The sequence below is a fragment of the Suricata suricatta genome, chromosome 3 (genome assembly GCF_006229205.1).
Source record: "Suricata suricatta isolate VVHF042 chromosome 3, meerkat_22Aug2017_6uvM2_HiC, whole genome shotgun sequence".
In the NCBI taxonomy this organism is placed as follows: Eukaryota; Metazoa; Chordata; class Mammalia; order Carnivora; family Herpestidae; genus Suricata; species Suricata suricatta.
In genome coordinates, this window is record NC_043702.1 from 85653242 (window position 1) to 85669480 (window position 16239).

Genomic DNA, 16239 nt, shown 5'->3' on the forward strand with positions numbered 1-16239 from the left:
TATAATTAATAACAAAAGCCAATAGGTAACAAAAAGACAATTTTAATGAAGAACTGTTTCCTCCTCCTATAATAGAGCCAAAAAATAAGGGCAAAAGAGAATTAATTTCCATAGTCTAAATTCACCCTTATTCTCAGGTTGTGATTAATGATCAGTGAAATGGTAGGACTTCAGGCATTCAGCAGAAAATAGACAAATTAAAAAAAAAAGAGACAAAGGGCATGGATAATCTACAAAATAATTAATTCACCTCTTAGCAATTGAGTAGTGCCATGCGTTCGTGAGAGTAAAGAAATAAGCAATAGGATAGAACTTTGCCTTTTCCTGCAGAAATAGTTGGTAGTTAGCTTCTTTCAGAACCTATTTGAACTGTCAGCCTTTGTTCCTTTATTTAGGTGAAGCATCAACTGAATTTGCACTTAGATATTATATCCCTGCAGTGTGATGACCAGATTCATTCACTTTTTGTTGGAGAATTTATTTTGTTTTTAGGTTGGTATTCATGTATACATTGACTTCCCAAAGAATATTAATTGGCTTTATTTGAATCTAAAACATTCTCAGGTATTACATTGGTATATCAGAGCATCCCCTTAAGCTACCATGACCTTCCTGGCACAGAATAGTCACTGGTATCAGAACCTTTCAGCGTAGCATGTTGTTATTGTCGATACGTGTTCACTTAAATGAGATGTTCTATGAATCATAACCAGAACTTACACCATTTAGAATAGGAGTTGGCTAATATTTTCTGTAAAAGGTCAGATAGTAAATCTTTTAGATTTTGCCTATTGCAACTACCCAACTCCATTGTTTTGGCACAAAAGAAGCCATAGAGTATATGTCTACAAATAATTCTGTCTGCGTTCCAATAAAACTTTATTTACAAAAACAGGTAGTGGACTAGAATTGGTCTGTAGGTCATAGCTTGCTGACCCCTCATTTAAAAAACATATAGTAAAGGAGCTATAATCTTAAATAATCCTTTATGTGCATGTTTTGTAAAATCAATCTTAGAAGACAAAGGGAAAGGATAATGGAGAGGAAAACAGGCCAAAAAAGAAATGATAAAACATTGATAATTTCTAAATAATATTCTCTGGTCCTTCCTCAAACATATACCTTATATATATATATGCTTGTACACATTCTTTCTATATAAGAATGTTCCACATTATTTTAAAATACCAAATCAAATAATGTAATCTTTTTTAAATTGATTTAAATTTTACATTTTTGCCTAGTAAATATTTGACACCTATTGTAAGCTACACTTTTTGCTTAACCAAGTAGATTTCAAGTGTAAAATATCTATATTAAAACCTGTTTTAGTGAATAGTATCTAACATATCTATTAAGGTAACTGGCTAATTTAAACAGTAAATGGAAAAACAGATCTCTCAATTACATTTATATTTATCTATGTGTTTTTAACACTAAAATCATTTTAATATTACGTAATTGAATTTGTGCTTAGGTATCCACACATTCTCTTCCATTTCCTTTTCTTCAGCTTTTCTAACTGACCCAGACAGTAAACATTAAAGATTTGAAATACAGTCTCTTCTTTATTATTTAAATTTCCATTAAAACCCATGTACAAATAAATAGTTTTCATGGCCCCATCCAACTTCTTATCAGGACAGTCTCCAGTGGACAATACATATGGGAGTAGAAAGAGTTTGTTAAGATTGAAAGTGAAACCCAAAAACCCAAGCCTTGGACATGTGTTGAGGTGGGAGGGAGAGAGGGGTGGTCAGATTAATAAGTTAGTGATAGAGCATCTGTAATCTAGATAACATGGAGGCCATTATCAAGATCCAACAGGATGAGGACACATTGAAGAAGGAAGCCCAAGGCTTGAGTGACATCATTAGTTCACAGCAGAGATTATAGTGCCATCAGGCAGGGAGCAGAGACCCCTAAAGAATCCATCCCACATGACCTGGAGAAGATCAGAGCAGTGTATCCCACCAGCCCCAACACAGGTTCCAGATAGGTTGGGAGGTAGGTTTTAGGAAGCAACCCTCCCCTCAGGGGCTATAGAAACCAAGGACAGCCTAACCTACTAATGAGATGTTAAGGGTCTCCTGAGGCAAAAGCAGGCCAAGGTTAGGTCTACAACCAGTTGGAAAATGAAATGAAACTATCGGTATGCCGCCGCCAAGCCAATTCTCAGTAGTTTCAGGGCAAATGAAGACTATCTAGAAATCTGCAGCAAACAGCTGCCTTAGGTACAGGAATTATTAATACATAGTTAATCAATCTAGGAACTGAGCAGGGACTGACACATGGTGATTATAGGTAATCCAGGAAGCTGTGTGCACATGCAATGCACAGTGCTTTTTACTTTTCAAAGCATTTTATAGTGAATGACAAGTTAATGTATAAACTCGATTAAAACAATAAAAAAAGGTTTTTTCCTCCCTAGATTGGCCTCACAATTTAAATAATTCATTATATTTGCAACACTATTATTAGCTATTTTCTCAGGAGGGCTTTAATATTTCTTTAAAAAATGCAGTATATTTTTTCCAACCCTGCTTTTCATTTCTTTTTAACTGTAGGTTGAAAAAAATTCCTTTCTGTCTCTCTACGGTTGCTAGTCTTCTAACTGCAAGTATTTAGTCACAGTGAATTCATTTAAATATTGGGATAAATTCCACCGTCAGTTGCCACATTTCCTTCAGGGCTCTGCATTTATTTATTTATTAGATTCCCCAAATTATATGCTTGGTTTAAATAGCTTCAGGGCAAAAATACAATAAAACTGCATTAGTTAAAAATATAACCAGCATCAGCAACATGAAAATATAACAGTAAAACAGCATGAGCATATACATATAAACATAGTCATCATTTTAACACTCCGCTGGGACAAGCCGTATTACAAAGATAGATTGTGTGCCAAGCCCTGAAGCTTAAGCAACTGGAGCTCTGGGGAACCACACAGGCCTGGAACTCAGGTTGGAATGGTCATCACAGGCTCCTCAGAGGAATGCAGCTCTCCATCCAGGGGAAAATCAACAACTGTTAACAGAAGCAAATTTCATTTGGCAAGAAGGTTAGGAGGAAATAAAACTACACAATTTTTTTCTGTGGTGTTTTTTTTTTTTTTTTTGGCAGAGGACAGCATTTCTAAACATCAATACACAACCAAACATAACAGACATTAAAAAATAGGTTCGGAGTATTTTTAATTTATGTGAGGGAAGTTGTGTGAAACATGGAAAAGGAAGGAAAATAAAACTGTGTATGTATATATATAATAGTCTACTTAGTCTACATGACTTTAGCATAAACTTTAAGCTAATGAAATTATATATTGTATTATATATACATAATTGTATATATATATTCACCCCCTTATAAATTTAAAGAATCTTAGAATTTTTTCTTTTTCTATTTATTGTCTAAATGCTTCCCCAATGATCTATAAATAATACTGTGTATCTAAGCATATCAGAATCTAGCTGGAGATCTTTCTGTGATTCCCAGTAGTCTTCAAACTTAAATTCAAACCATTTAGCAAAGCATACAGGGCCATTCAAAGTCTAGTTTTCTGTTTCTCCCCTCCTCCATCAAACACTACACAGAATTTTATGAATGATGATGACTTGTTCAGAATATCTTTTGTTCCATTCTCTTTCTCCCCCTACCCCTGCCTGACTCTAATCATAAAGAGAACTCTTTTCTTTTCCTCTGTCATAAGAATTCATCATCTGAAGTCCCTAAGTCCAAGTTAGTTTTCTCCTCTGCCTGCTTTCATGGTGCTCTCTCCTACTATAGCACTTATGACATTGTTTTGCAACTGCCTACATTGCCTTCTTCCTTATATACCCATTCTTTTTATGATCTTCTCGAAGGCAGCAACAATATCTTTCATTTTGTCACCTGAACTCTAGCAAGAGACAGTTACCTGGTTTCCCTACTTCCACTCAAGGCTCATAGTATCCTGTTTGTTGTTGTTGTTGTTGTTGTTGTTGTTGTTGCTTTCCACATAGCATTTTATATTTTAATAACATAGATTACATTACATCATCACCACTCCTTGTTGGACAGTCTCCAATGGATAGACAACATAGTGAACTCATCTCGCTGGGGATATTGATGAAACCCTGCAAGATCCAGCCCCTGCTTAATTCAGCCACCCCTGTTCACTTCCTTCTCTTCTTATAAAAACAAAGATCGTTTCCTGTTTTGTAATCTTTGCATTTGTTATTTCCTCTAACTATGCTCTTTACCCTAACTTGCATGACTGGCTCTTCCCCTTCATTTTGGTCTCTTCTCAAATATCAGCTTCTCAGAGAGAATTCCCTAACCACCCTTGTCAAGGTGTTCCTTATGCCCAAGTCACTCCCTACACTAGTCATCAAAGATACTATATTTCCATATCTTCCTTTTCCTGGGCACATAGTTCTAAAGCACTTCTTAGAAACTTTATGGCTGGTTGGAACGAATGTGATATGCCCCACCCAATATAACTAGCTGTGGCCAATGAATTGTGAATCAGAAGTGATATATGGTCTTTCCTCTATAGCATTACTTTGATCCATTTTCTTCATAACATTTACTACTTTCTGACCTAATTTATGTATTCATAAAATTATTAATTAAATGCCTATTCTCTTCCCTCATGTAAGCTCTGTGAGAATAGCAAAGTCTCTCTCTTATGGATTGCTCTATGTTACTACTTAGAAAAATACCTGGTATGTTGCGATAAATATGTTGAAATAGCAAATGAAGGAGTGACTAAGGCCAATATTTTCCTTTAAAAAATTATTAGGTGCACCTGGATGGCTCAGTCAGTTAAGCATTTAAAAAATTATGATACCAATTTGGTAGGTCTCTGCCACTGAGATGTGTGATCATGGCTAACATTAGTCAAAGTTTTTGATTCCTTGCATCTTCCTTCTTTCCTGTTTGGAAACCAATTGAAGAAACAATTTCAAGAAGACTAGACTGCATCATAAAACTTGTAATTTATTGATATTGTCATAAAAGATGAAATTTTACCATGATATTGCAACCAAATAAGATAAATATTATATTTTGCTGGGAAAGAAATAAGCTGAACAACAGTATTTTAAATACAAAAAGTAAATGAGCTTATAGGCACTTCATGATTATTGTATGGGCGAATTATTTCTCTTCCCCATTCTTAAGCTCTACATGAGAAAGGACTGGATAGAAAGTAGTAATGGTACAGTGGTAAAGAAAGCAGCCTCTAATGTTGAGTTTCTGGGCTCAAATCTCATCTTTGCTGCTTATCTGCATGACTTCAGACACACTTATTTGTGTTTTGTTTCTGTGAAATGAGGTGTTCCCAGTGTAATTTTGTTTATTTTTTTAATTTTCTTTTTTAACATTTATTTATTTTTGAGAGAGAGTGAACAGGAGAGGAGCAGAGAAAGAAGGAGACGCAGAATCTGAAGCAGGCTCCAGGCTCTGAGCTGTCAGCACAGAGCCCAATGTGGGGCTTGATCCCATGAACTGTGAGCCCAAGTCAGATGCTTAACTGACTGAGCAATGCAGGTGCCCCAGTTTTGCTTATTTTTAATCAAAATAAAAAAGAACAGATGAGTTGTCCTTTTTTCACCAGGTTTTAGTCCATTCTAAAATGATTATTTTGAAGCGTAAGTAAAATCAAATACTACATAAACTACTATTTACATACAAGGTGTATGGAATTAGGAATTAAAAATAAAACCAGAAAAGTGTGAAATTGATCTTATTGTTCCCCTTGGAATTTGCCATGAGTCAAGAAAAGCTCTGAATTCATTCCACGGGGAAAAGATGCATAACAACATAAAACATCACGCATAATTTCTGAGATCTTATAAATCCCTAAAGCTTATCCATGGATTTCCTGAATCTACAGACATCAGAATAAGAAACCCGATCCTAAATAGTGTATGTTTTCAAGTAAGTCTTAAAGAAAATTATGGACTTTAATAGATGAAGTATGAACAGGAAGGCAGCCTAGGTTGGGAGGAATGATATGCTCAGGACCAGGAGGTATACATTAGTGACACAGTTATGGGGATAATTGCTTCACTTTTAGATTTGAATGTTTATAATGGTTTATTGTATCTCTTTCTCCAAACTATTCTGTCATTTTAAACTTACTACAATAAGGTGGTTTCTGGTGCCACTTAATAGATTATATACTCCCATAGAGGTTTAGACACAGATAGTTTAGGAAGAAATTAAAAACCTCAGGGATATATCACATTTGTATTTAGATTTATAAGATAAATGTTTATTTAGAATAAGAAAACAAATGAGTGGATTCATTTATGAAATACAAATAGATAAACCAAACAATACCAAGCAAAGAAAATGCAAATGAAATTAAAAAAAAAAAACCCTCAGACAATTAGCAACACACTGTCTCCCTCTCATAGATTCCACTATCATCTGTGTGAGCACAACTTATTTCCAGCTCTAAATGACATTGAGTTAAAAGGCTGTGATTCTAAATATAAAGTGCCCATAGTGCTGAATCACAAATAACTCCTTCTTTCAAAGCAACAATTTGCCTTTTGCAAGTCTCTTTTGAATCAGGTTAATATATCTACATTTCTGAGTTTACATAAATCTTTTTGAGAATTTCCCATTGGATCATTGAGTTAATAATGACTTAACCAGACTTTAAAGAACTAGATCTTTGAAACCAAATCTGAAACATATTTAAAGAGTCAAAGCATTACTTTTTCAATAATTAAACATAGAATTCCATTCATTATTATCGACATTTTTGAGGCAGTATAGTACATGAAGAAATACAAGATGGGAAGAGGAATAGAAATATGATGTAGAATTTGGTATATACTATTTAATTTTACTTAAACTAATGGAGTGTTTCCTCAATTAGGTACTTTTAAATGTAAACTATGTTATTTCTTCTCAAAATGTCCTTTTACTTAACTTTTTTCTGCTTCTCTATTTACTCAGCACACTGATTTTTTTCCAGCAATAATCTAAAAGACAATCTGAAAAGATGAAAGATTATGAAGACAAAGAACTTTTTTGAAAAGGCAGAAAAAGGATTAGCAATGTAAATAAATCTGAGGTTGAGATTGATCCAAATGAAGTCTTATATGAAAAATGTTTCATAAATCTGGCTCTAAATTCTACGTAGCTATTGCAAAGAGAAAAACATGAGGAGTTTCAGTATTATTCTAGAATATTCATAAAAAGGACTTACAAAGAAGGAAAACTAATTTGCACAAGAGAATAAAATTAGTACTAATATTGAAGCAAGAATGAAATAAAATTTCCCCTATAGGTTCTTACAAGTAGATTCAAAATCAAAAGAAAAAATAATTTGAAGTTGCCCTACTGTCCATTATATCCAAGGAAAAAGTCCACTAGGCAAAATACAATGAAAATTAGTATCTTCATCTCTTCATTATCATACGAAGCTGTTAATTACATTGACATTATGTATGCATGTACCTATATTAATACATGTAATATATTATAAAGCCTCGCATAAAGCAGATAGCTATCATATTACAGGGATGCTAGCCTAAGAATCTTACTTTTGAAAAAACTGGAAAATCCAGTCTTTTTTTTTTTATAGGAAATCTTCAGATTTTTAAAAGGTCAATAGTATGTTTGCCAAATTAAACATACTGAGGGACAGATTCAATATATGAGCTGCCAGTCTTCAACTCTTAGTTTACAGAATGTAGAAAAATCAATAGACTATACCTTTCATTATTAAGTATTTGGAATCGCTGTGTGACAATTACTTGAAATACAACTTTTACGTGTTATTGGCTGAGCTCATACTATAGGTTATAAAATTCAGCTGAGCCAAAGTTTGTTGTGTTGTTGTTTTGTTTCCAAGTAAGTTTAACTCGTAAGTAAAAGAACCAACGGCCATTTCACTGCTGCATGGAAGTTGGCTTCTTCACCATAGAATCACTTAAAGAGCTGAATAGTTCTTGGAACTCCATTTGATTCGTCTCCTCTGCTCTTCTTAAATATTGAAATCACATTGGATTCTCAAATTACCTTTCAAAAGACCTCTGGTTTAAACACTTCACAATATCTTAATGAGACCTGTCCCAGCATTCTTTACCAATGCCATAATGATTAAGCCGCACCACTAGATGTGCACTCTGCAGACATCAAATTAAATATTGTGGGCATTTGCTATCACATTTATTTATATATATACACATATATATATCTTCCAAATGTGCAGAGACTCTACCATCTTTATTGTGCGTATGCAAGCAAGTGTTTTCTTTAATTATGAAGTCTCTATACCCAAAGTCAGAATGATTTGCATGACTAGAAAAATAGAAAAAGAAAGTCTCATTTTGGAAAGGACGTCAAAGCCATCCTAAATTCAGTGCCTTCTCTGTAAGTTGGGTGTGATGAATATAAATGTTCCTTGCAGTGGTTACTTTATAAAATTAGTCCTATAGGTTTTCAGTTACTGGGAACAACTATTTTCTACCAAAAGCACTTCTTTATTCCTGCTTCAGTGGGGCTCACTTTATATATTTTTGTCATTTTTGTTCATTTTTTTCAACATTGCTGCTCTAGAAAAACTTAAAAATTAGAGGTAACCATTTTGTGCATCTTCATACTATTGTATCATCTGACATAATTATTGAAAGTCTTTAAACAGAGACTTTATATCATAGAAAATAAGTGTTTTACAACTAAATTTTATAGTTAAAATAATTATTTACAGATACCAAATTTATTCCTTAACACAACCCTGCAGGCTTCGCTTTCTGAATAAACACATAGAAGTCTAAAAAGATTAAGTGTCTGCTTTGGTGATATAAATGGTATTATTAGCTTTGACCTCAAGTGAATTTAATCTTCTAACTACATGATGCCTACCAAACCAACTTATTAAGTACTGGGTAATTCACCTGCAACTGTTTCAAATTTATTATAATAAAATAGATTAATTACTAGTATGATACATTGTAGATTAATTGCTGAATACAGCTGTATGAAGTACACAACAAATGTATTACATTAAAACTTCAGTGTAGAAAAATATACTAAAATTTATTTTAACAGAATGTGGAGATACTGGTTAACGTGATATATCATAATATTAGACATTAATAAAAATTTAAAATACTGCTGATTATAGTCATATCCAATTGTTAACTATAAGACATCCATATCACCATCATTTATATTTCTTTATTCTTGCCTATGCTTACCTGGAGAATTTAACCTGTATTTTTAGTCAATAGGTTTTGAGGAATACTGTTATCTGGGAACTGTTGAATTATTAATTGGTAAATTGAACTTGAATGCATAGTACCTCATTAAATTGTTATGTGCGTCTATTTTAATTCTAGAAATGAAATCTTATGTCCTAAAGACTTTATTTGGAATTTTTTGTATGTTTTTTTCAAAATTTTAGATGTTATTCTTCAAAGATAGAAATAGAAAATATTTCTTAACTTTTGGTTATTTACCTTTTACTGGTCTGAAAGAAGTGTCTAAAGAAATGTCAAAAGAGCAACCAAAGTCTTACCATTTAGTATAGACTGTGAAATCTTTTGCTTTATGTGCCTTAGAGAAAAACCCATTCAATATTTCATTCTTGCATTTTTTAATAAAAATCACAACAGAATATCTACACATTATCTTACTTGCTCTTCCTTTTTTTCTAATGTATGTGACACTTTCAGGAATTCTATGTGAGGCAAGAAACATCATATCCTCTAAATATTAACATTCCTAAAATGAATTTGAAAATATCAGAGAGCATTACAGCTATTAAAGTGAAAATATATTCTCTCTGGCATCGTAATAATGCCTGAAAATTTTAAAAAATGAAAAAATTATCATCGAGCAAAATAATAATTTCTTTCCTATCGTTTCCCTGTTGCCTTTCTCTCCCTCATTTCAATTTAAGAGATTCGTTCTCCTGCTGGTTGTAACGGGAATGAGTTTCAGTGCCACCCGGATGGAAATTGCGTTCCTGATCTGTGGCGCTGCGATGGGGAAAAAGATTGTGAAGATGGTAGTGACGAAAAAGGCTGCAATGGTACTTTACGACTATGTGATCACAAAACCAAGTTTTCCTGTCGGAGTACAGGTAAGCGGAACATTTGTTCATCTTGTACCTTGAGCTTCCTGGGGATAGAATCCTTTTGGCCTATCCTCAATATATATCTTACCTTCATAAAAAGTGTTCTTCTGTTTCCAGGAAGTTTGCTTACATTCTAGATGTAATAATAATATTTATATTAATAATAATAATAATAGCAGCTAACATTTATCGAAAATTATCTATGGGCCTAACACAGCTCTGAAAAATGTGTTCTCCATGAACTCATTTCATCCTTCCAGTTCACAGTGGAAAAAAATTGAAGCTCAGAAAAGTTTTTAACATGCTCAAGTTAAAAAAAAATTGTCAAAAGAGCCAGCATAGCAGAATTGGGATTTGAAACCAAGCATTGTGGCTCAGAATCTGGAGGTTCAGACTCCCGAAGGAGACAAGTATGCTAAACCTGCAGACAGAATTCCCCTTTTTACAGATAAATCCTTACCATAAAATTTAGTGAAGATGAATAGACTAGAATAGAATGGCAAAACGATATACATTTATTTTCAACTATAGTAGATTCCTGAATTTAATTGTACCATTGCTAAATTTCAGTAAGACAAAGGTAATGACTTCCTTTCAAATCGTTGATTTGTTTTGAAAGTCACTGAAACTTTCATTATTGTTTATGATGTCATTTTATTATGACTATTCCATCTTGTTTTCCTTTTATATATAGTAGGCTTACCTGACACAATAAACTAAGTTATTTATTTTCCCCTCTATACCAGATGATGATTTGAAATTTAGAGAAAAATATATTACAATTAACTATTGTGGTATAATTTATGAAATAAGTTATATCATCAACAAAATAATCAATGGAAACAATTCCATATTATGGAATATATATATATACATACATATACATACAAACATATATTTTGGAATCATCATCTCTGGGATGATGTGAAATTTATTTTTGAATTGCCTAACCTCTGGATGATTCATTTTGCTCCCTATTACGTATTTCAACCAAAATGTAGAAATTAAAATTTATCATTGCTATTGGTAAGCAAACACTCCAGAAATCAAAGGACTATGGGCATTTAAATATATAAAAAGATATGGTGTTTCTTTTTTTGGACACACCTCCTGGTTACAGGTAAGCATTCAAATAAGAAATAAAGAGATAAATATAAGCTAACATGGTCATAGAGAAATAAATACTCCCGAGGCTCATTCTTAATGAGGGAGTTGTGTTTTCAAAATGGTTACTTAGTTCTAATAGTATTTTTCACAATTATGTTATTTTTTCAATTGTTACAGTGAGTCTTAGTTTTGGCTTTATTGGTTAAAAACTGAGACTTTAAGTTTAGAAATTATCTTTTTGAAGCACAATATATTGAATGAGAATTAATAGATGAATAACTTGTTAAATAATAATGTGGGGGGGGAAACCTTTTCCTATACCCATATTGGATTCATTGGCTTTGGCCCTTTCAATTAGACTGACAAAAGATAGATTAATAATAATACCAGAATAAGTTTATTTACACATATATCATACATGCACTTGGGAAAACTCAGTGATGAGTGACTCCAAGGGGTGGTTACAACTTGGACTTCCATAGAATCTTAGCAAATAACAGTAAGTTTGTGGAAAATTGACAAAAGAAAGGAAAAGGATTTTGAATTTATAGGAATGGCAAGTTGTAGGCTGGTGAATATTTGGGAGAACTGACAGAAGATAAGGGCTAGTAAGTAAAGTATGTGCAGGTCCATCTTGGCACTGGTTTTTCTATTTTCTTCATGGCCATACACTTCCCTAGAATGGATTTACGGTAGTCCACATTTCTCAGAAGTTTATGCTTATAATCAGATAAGGGAAGCTATAGGAAGGCTTCTTTCTATACCTGTTGAATCCCAAATGCCTACACTCAAAATAACTTTTCTGTTAAAAGTTGGCATATTTTGGGGATAGTATATTTTGATCCCATACACTGGATATCATAGGAGAATTGAATTCTGTAACACAATTTTATGTATGTTGACCTGGGATTTGGACTATCCATTTAATAATGTTTTCAATGAAACATCAATGTATATAGCAAATAGTTATCTTGTAAACCAAAAATGTAAAAAAGTAGAACTGAAATAAAATTTATGTTGAATCATCAAAGGAAAATATAATATATCATGGAAACTATAGTTGATAGTACTTTATTATATAACTGAAATTTGCTAAAAGAGTAGAACTTAAGTGTTCTGAAACACACACACACAAATAATAAATAATTTTAAAAATTAAAGCAAAATGTTAAAGGTAATAATTTAAAAATTAATCTGATTTTAATTTAATCTATGGTTTACACATAGTAAACCAAAATTTATCAAACTATTTGAGGAGCCATAACACAATTATATTTGCATATTTATAAATATCACATATATTAAAGAGAACCATAAACATAACCATTGGATTAAAAATATGAACATGCCTATAATCTTTTTGGCATTTTCTTAATTTACCTTGATTAAAGTATTAGCTTTACAAGCTAAAAGACCTTTAAACTACCTAAGACACTGAAATCAGGGTTCATAATTATTTTTCAAAGACTTCTAAGTGCTAGTTTAAACATTTAAAAGTTTTCAAGGAAATCAATTAACATTTGGTGGTTACAGTGACTTTTCTTTTATAGATAAATTGCCATCTATTAGAGTAAAATGTAGGCACATTAATAAGTTACTTTATTCCTGTAAAGAAAAGTATGTGAGCTAAATTAAAAGTACAATACAATCATTAATACTGAAGAGCTTCTAACTTCAACCTTCTCTAAGAACTATACTTTTGCATATCCGGTCCCTCACACCCAGACCAATAATTGCAGTTATATTTGTAGTTGACCAATCTTGTGGGGGAAATTCCAAGTCTACCTCTTTGGAAAGGAAACTCAGAAATGTATTTTTATACTGGAAAAAATACAATAAATATTTGATATTCTTCTATGATGGCCAGTAATGGAGAAAAGAGGCCCTTTGGTAGCTGGTAAATTCAACTCAAACTTTTCACTGCTAGAAATTCTCATAAGGAACAGCAGAAGTGTATAAAGATAAGTACAAAAAGATTCTCAATGCAATATTTTGTTTTAATAGCTCCCAAACTAGAAATAATGTATTGCCCATCATTAAGGCCACTACTTAATAGTTATAGTGCATTCACATAATGAACTACTCTAATGTCATTAAGAAGGCATAAGAAAAAACCTCATAAGTATGGAATTTTAAGTTCACACTTTGAATCTTTCTCTGCTGTTAAAAACACATAAAGATGATAAAATATAATAGGAGAAAATGAGAAAGATTTGGTCCTATTAACAAACAAAATACATCTCTGATGAACTGAAATAAAATATAATAGCAAATGGTGGGCTGGGTTGAAGCCGGATGCCTGATTGGATTGGATATGGAGACCAGAAGAGACGAACAGGTGTTTAGAGGTTAGGTTTAACAAGAAATGAAGTTGTCCCTCGTGAAGTTGGAGACTGGAGCTAGGCTCACTGCTGAAAACCAAGAATTGGAATAAGACTCCTTTGCTTTTGAAAGAAGGGGGAAATAAGGATGGCCGCTTCTGAGGATGGTTACTTAAATAAAGCTGTGTGCCTAGAGACATGGGGGCAATCAGCCAATCCTCTGGCTAGCTTAGAGACTGAAAGTGAGGAAAAAACAAATACAGGATGGATTTGTGAACCAGGAATGGGGGTGGCAGTGAAGTGGGCTGAAGTAGAAGCAGCAATACCTGTACATGGTGATAAGTAAACACATTAAGTCAGAGAGAAAATTGAAAACTCCCATCCAAGGTGAGATTTAAAAATAAAATTCTAAAATCCGTGAGAAAACCATCTCAAATAAGACCAGCCAGCAAAAATCAACCATAAAATGAATTTACTAAAGATTAAATGAAAATGAGATGTCTAAATGGCATATCTTTTAAAAAAGGTTTAAAATAAGTATTTTTGAGATCTTCAAAGAGAAAAAAATGGAAAAGACTATCTCTAAAGTAAACAAGAATATGCCTATATTTGCTTATTTATATATATGTGATATGTTGAAATAGATATGATCAGAATAACTGTAGCAAAAATAGTGGATATTATACTTATTAGACTTGAAAATGAAATATGTCAACATGGAAATTTTAAAAAATTCGAGGCTGGACACAAACAAATTGAAAAATAATAATGTACAGTTTACCCAGAAGACATCACAGAAAAAGAGAAAATAAATAAATACGAAAGAGTAGTTAAGATCTATGTTGAAAGGCTACAACAGGGGCACTTGGGTGTCTCAGTCAGTTAAACTTCTGTCTTTGGCTCAGGTCACGGTCTCACAGGCTCACGGGTACAAATCCTGTGTCTGGTGTCTGGCTCTGTGTTGACATCTCTGAGCTGTAACCTGCTTCAGATTCTGTCTTGCTCTCTCTGTGTCCCTCCCCTCCTCTCAAAAATAAATAAACATTTAAAAAAATTTTAAAGAAAGGCTACAACATATATTTAAAGAAATTCCATGAGACAAGAAAACAGAAACAAACACGCACATATACAAACAGAATAACTAAGGTTTCCCTAAATGAAGAACTTGATTCCTCATAAAAGAGTGCATTCAGACTTCTGGGTAAAATTAATGAAATTAACCCAGACTTCATAAGTCATTTTAAAATTGTGGATCATCAGATACTGAAACTACCAGAAAGAATCTTAAATTACCTAAGATGATATTAAGAAATGCCATAAGAAAATAAAGTAATAAGCTGAGGGAAGAACACTTTCAAGGTAATATTCTATACCCAGGTAAAATATTATTACAGGTAATTTAGACATACAAAGTATACAGCATTTTCCCACATTTTTCATCACTAAGAAAATTATTAAGACAATAAGAATATAGGAATTAGTGAGAAAATTAAAGAGGTAAGTTTAGAGATCAGAATAAAATATTGCTGAGACTAACCATAGCAACAACAAAAAACCCCCCAAAACAAAACAAAACAAAAATAATGATAAAAATATAATCTTTAATAAAGATTTTGAAATGTGAGCATATTACAGCAAATAATACACTATAAACTTTTATAGGGCAAAAATTACAAAAACCACAATGAGAAAACCATATTAGGGGAATACAATAGAGAAACTATATTTGAATTCATTTATTCTAACCCATAAAAAATCAAATGGAAGAAAAATAAGCAAGAATGTAAATCTAGGAATGCTTAGACCAAATTAATAAAAATATAACACTCTTCTTAGAAGTCAAAAATGCACTTTGGTTTACAAGGCTCATAAAGAATTTTTGAAATGAGCATTTAGAGCAACAAACAACTTCAGTAAATTCCAAGAAGTAGAAATTATGCAGCCAGGATTTCCTGATCATAATATAACAAATATAGTAATTATGAAGAGTATACTACCATTCCATTTGGAAGTTTAATAATAAAATAAAACACTTTTTATCTTAATTCTAGAGGGAATCAAACTGAAATTGTAGACGTTTTAGAAAATAAAGTTCCATACATATCAGAACATATGGAATATAAATAAAGCATTGCTCAAAGGAAAAATTCATAACTTCATACATTTATATGCAAGTGTCCCAAAACTCAGTGAATTTATAGCTTTTAACAACTTCAGAAGTATAAATGCTATAAAATCATTGAAGACATCATCTGAAACTTTATTTTTAACATATAGCTAGTTTTGAGAATCTTGAATAATGAATTTTAAATCTGTTTCTAGTAGCTTCTAGTGGCTTGCCATCATCAACTACAGGAGCTGAAACCAAAAAAAAAAAAAAAAAAAAGCTAAAAGGTTATATTCTACATTACATTAGAAAAGCACATGTAATGTAAAAGTCAATTTACAAAAGCATAATAGATTTAGATAAACTCAAATATTTTATGCTTATAACATTTATATTTCTAAAATTATTAAATATTAAAATTGCTCTAAGACTTTAAGACACATCTGTTTGCATTAAAAAAACAACTTAAAATATTTTTTAACAATATGAAGGGAGAATAGTATTCACCAGTTCTCCATATGTTTTATTATGTTTCTCTATTCTCTTGCAGTTAGATTAGGGTTAGGTAACTGCTTCTAACCAATGGACTTTCTAACAAATGGACTATATCACTTTCA

The 16239-nt window shown here is 32.2% G+C and overlaps 1 protein-coding gene across 1 annotated transcript in view; it reads left to right on the plus strand.

The window, feature by feature from the left end:
* The window catches only part of LRP1B (LDL receptor related protein 1B), a 1807041-nt gene that overhangs the window by 1133122 nt on the left and 657680 nt on the right, over positions 1 to 16239 (plus strand). The window contains exon 21 of the mRNA XM_029933319.1: positions 9911 to 10093. Within this exon, the coding sequence (XP_029789179.1) occupies positions 9911 to 10093 (183 nt within the window). The remainder of the gene's footprint in view (positions 1 to 9910; positions 10094 to 16239) is intronic.